The sequence below is a fragment of the Prunus persica genome, chromosome G3 (genome assembly GCF_000346465.2).
Source record: "Prunus persica cultivar Lovell chromosome G3, Prunus_persica_NCBIv2, whole genome shotgun sequence".
NCBI classification, from domain to species: domain Eukaryota; kingdom Viridiplantae; phylum Streptophyta; class Magnoliopsida; order Rosales; family Rosaceae; genus Prunus; species Prunus persica.
In genome coordinates, this window is record NC_034011.1 from 2,504,813 (window position 1) to 2,508,797 (window position 3,985).

The following is a 3,985-nucleotide window of genomic DNA, read 5'->3' on the forward strand; positions in this document are numbered from 1 at the left end:
CTAGAATAGCACTTTGCTGTAACCATATATACATATGTAACTGTACGTTGAATAATCAATAATCAATTCATTCTCCAATTTTATTACATTATATTAATTTAATTTAATACTGCATATGAAAATTGTCACATTCCGGGATTTGCTCCGCCGTAGCACGATATTGTCCGCTTTGGGCCTCCCTTCTCTGGCCTTCACGGTTTTGTTGCTGGGAGCTCACGAGCAACTTCCCAGTGAGTCACCCATCCTGGGATTGCTCTGGCCCCCAACTCGCTTAACTTCGAAGTTCTTACGACTCCGAAGTCAGTGAGCTCCCAAAAGGCTTCGTGCTAGATGGATGCGGGTGTGCACATATAAGGCACGTCACCCCCTCTCCGTTGGTTGATGTGGGATCTTACAATCCACCCCCCTTAAGGGCCCGACGTCCTCGTCGGCACACTCGCACCACACGGCAGAGTGGCTCTGATACCAAATTGTCACATCCCGGGATCCGCTCCGCCGTAGCACGATATTGTCCGCTTTGTGCCTCCCTTCTCTGGCCTTCACGGTTTTGTTTCTGGGAGCTCACGAGCAACTTCCCAGTGGGTCACCCATCCTGGGATTGCTCTGGCCCCCAACTCGCTTAACTTCGAAGTTCCTACGACTCCAAAATCAGTGAGCTTCCAAAAGGCCTCGTGCTAGATGGATGCGGGTGTGCACATATAAGGCACGTCACCCCCTCTCCGTTGGTTGATGTGGGATCTTACAAAAATTTATAGCACAGTGTGATTGATAAGAGAATATAAAGAGACTTTTCTTTATAATTACTACTTTAATTAGCTACATGGCATGATCACATCAGCCACCACATAAGGTGGTCGGCTAATGTAGTCAATCGTAATTGTGTATATAAATAGCATTACTATTTTATATAATGTTAAACGTGTAGAGTTTTTCAATTTAAAACCAATTTATACAATAAAAGGACAATAAAGGACATAGTAAATTGATCCTAGCTCCGGTTTGATTAGGGCTAAATGTTTCAGATACCAACATGCATGGTACGTACGTAGTCTATTTACATTCATCTCCTGTTTGTATTGGCTTACGAATTCATTTTTATCTTTATTTTTCTGTCAGAATAAAAGCAAGGTTAATTACTTTTTTTCTCCAAAACCCGTATGTTTGTAGAAGGGAAGGTTATGAAAGACAAAAATCAATTCGTGTCATTATTCTTGGCTTTTCATCTGCTAACAGGCAAAGATATTCATGAAAGTTTTCTATAAAAAACTAAACATGGCAAGCAATTATTTGTTAGCATATCTGACAAGCGGCATGTATTTCTTGGGGCAGCCAACCCCATCTGGGCATATGCTGCCTTCGACATGGCTGAGACAACGGGTTGCATGCATCATGCATGAAGATAATGTAGCATACATACATGCAGTGTCTAAATCCATGGGTTGACATGACATGTGCATGGTTAATGGCCATGATATATAGGTTACTAGCCATGAGGCAACTTAATTATGTTGGCATAATCAAACAAGAACAAGTACTTGTTTTAAGTGATATTAATATTTTTGCGTGTGATGGTATCGTGTGATTCTTTTTTATTGTATAGTATTAATGTGTATATATATTTATAAAGTAAATTTAGGTTTTAGTCAAAAAAAAATTCTATTATATTAATATAATATTGGTAACATTACAAACCTTACACTAACAAATTTCTTGAAATTTAGGACCATTACATTGGGCATGTCTACTTAACATCAATGGTATGGGAAGAAATAGAATAGTATAAACAAAGAATGGGAATCAGATCAACTAGGAAAGGTAGTTGATCCGATTCCCATTTTTTGGGGTATTTAATTAATGATTTTTAAGTAGGACCCGCATATTTAATGATTCCTTATGTGTAAGTAAATGCATGGAAAGCTCAAAATGAAAATCATTCCCCTTCTTCTCATTGTCATTACTTATAAGTAAATGTGCCATAAGATTTGAGGGGATGTGATTAAGGGAAAAAAAGAATGGGAATCGTATCGACTACCTCTTAGTTGATCTGATTCCTGGTTTTAAGGCAGTGGCGGACCTATTAAGGCGTAAGGAAGTGCAGCTGCACCTTTTTTTGCTAGAAAAACCATTGTAGGTGCTTCAAATTGCCCATTTGCTCAGTTGATGGTGGTGTACAGTTGCACAGTGTACAAATTACCTTATTTCCATTTTCAACATTTAAGTAAATGGAGTAATTTACTTAAGTTTACAATGTAAATAAAGAAGTACCCCCCATTTGGATTCAAATAAAAATACTAGAAAATCAAATTCCTACCAAATCAAAATATGAAAAATTGATTTTAGTGCAAAATATGATTTAGGCTAAAAATGATGGCATATTAAGTCAATATATACTTCATAATAAAATCCCATAAAATTAAATTTTCTTATTTGATGTGTAAGGAATAAAAGCTGCCAAAAATTATATTGAGAAAATGATTATTTCAAAAATTATTTTCATACATAGTCCATATTTTTACATAAAATAATTTTTTATGTATGATATGAATGCATAAAGGGACTTAAGGTCAATCTAAATAAAAAGTCTTAGATGTTCAATCCACAAAGAGTTTTTAGCCTTTCAAAATTGTATCTCCGCTAAAAATTTCCTAGGTCTGCCAGTGTTTTGAGGGAATGTGATTACGGATTTTGAGGTGAGGTCTCCACTTATTTTTTTAATTCCTTATTGCAAGTAAACGCATGAGAAATTGGGAATGAAAATCATTATCAACATACACGTGGTTTGCGATAGTTGGGCAAAATAAATTATAAATTTAGATTTTTTCCCAAGTTGGTGACAATGGTGCCATTTTAGTTGCGTTATCGGTGTCTAATAACAACAAAACATTCCTTATATACATCAAAGGAGAGAATCTCCACCGCCCAGAACTCCCTTGAAATTCGGAGGTCAAACAAGTTTCTCATAATCCAACGAAGATCTGTTAACCAAATTCCTCACTTTTCTTGTATAAAAAGCAACTTTTCTCTCCTCAATTGACATCAACCCATCATTTGGTCTTCTCTCTACCTTTTGAGAGAAGTGCCAAATTCAGAAAAACAAACAAACAAAAAAACCCTAACATTCTCTCTACAATGGCTCGCTCCAGCGCCGTGGTTTTGGTGATCATGGCTGCTCTGTTGGTGGCCTCAACAAGGGCACAATCCCCTGCATCGTCACCATCCAAGTCCCATGCAGCTTCTCCATCGAGCACTCCAACATCAGCTGCTCCTTCTCCGTCTAGCCATCCACCTAAGGCAGCATCTTCTGCTTCTCCATCAAGCTCTCCTAAGGCTGCATCTTCTGCTTCCCCATCAAGCTCTCCACCTTTTCCTTCTCCAGTGAGCACTCCACCTTCTTCTTCTCCTTCGAGCACCCAACCTACGGCCTCTCCTTCTCCATCGAGCACTACACCAACTACCGCTCCCTCTCCATCGAGCACTTCAACGGAGGCTGCTCCTTCTAGCAAGCCAGCTGCCAACTCTCCGCCTTCTCCTCCCTCGTCTTCCCCTGTGGCCACTCCAGAGATTTCTCCCTCTTCGTCTGGAGTTGCTCCTGCACCGGCCCCTAGCGGTGCCGTTTCGAATAGGTTGGCCGTGGCCGGATCTCTTGCCAGTGGGGTTTTCGCTGCTGTCTTGGTTATGTAGAGGGGAACGGACTAAACCCTAAGCCTTAAATCATAAACTATGTTTCAATTGTCTATTTATTGTATTTTATTTAAATTCTATGTTGATATGAATATTTGTTATTTGTTATATTCAAATTTGTAGCACACTGAAATGATAAAGAGACATTCTTTTGTGTAATTACTATTTTAATAGTTTTTCTGTTACAGAACTATTTTAATGATTATAATTATCAAATTTGCCTTTGCAACATTCGTCATTTGAGAATTTGAATTTAATGTTGTGGTTACGAATACATTATCTCTCGGTGAGACAATGGGTTGCA

General features: G+C 38.6%; 1 protein-coding gene across 1 annotated transcript; it reads left to right on the forward strand.

The window, feature by feature from the left end:
• On the forward strand, positions 2,884 to 3,701 carry LOC109948288 (early nodulin-like protein 2). Its single transcript, XM_020560809.1, has one exon. The coding sequence runs from the start codon at positions 3,130 to 3,132 to the stop codon at positions 3,679 to 3,681; it is 552 nt and encodes a 183-aa protein (XP_020416398.1). The 5' UTR covers positions 2,884 to 3,129; the 3' UTR covers positions 3,682 to 3,701.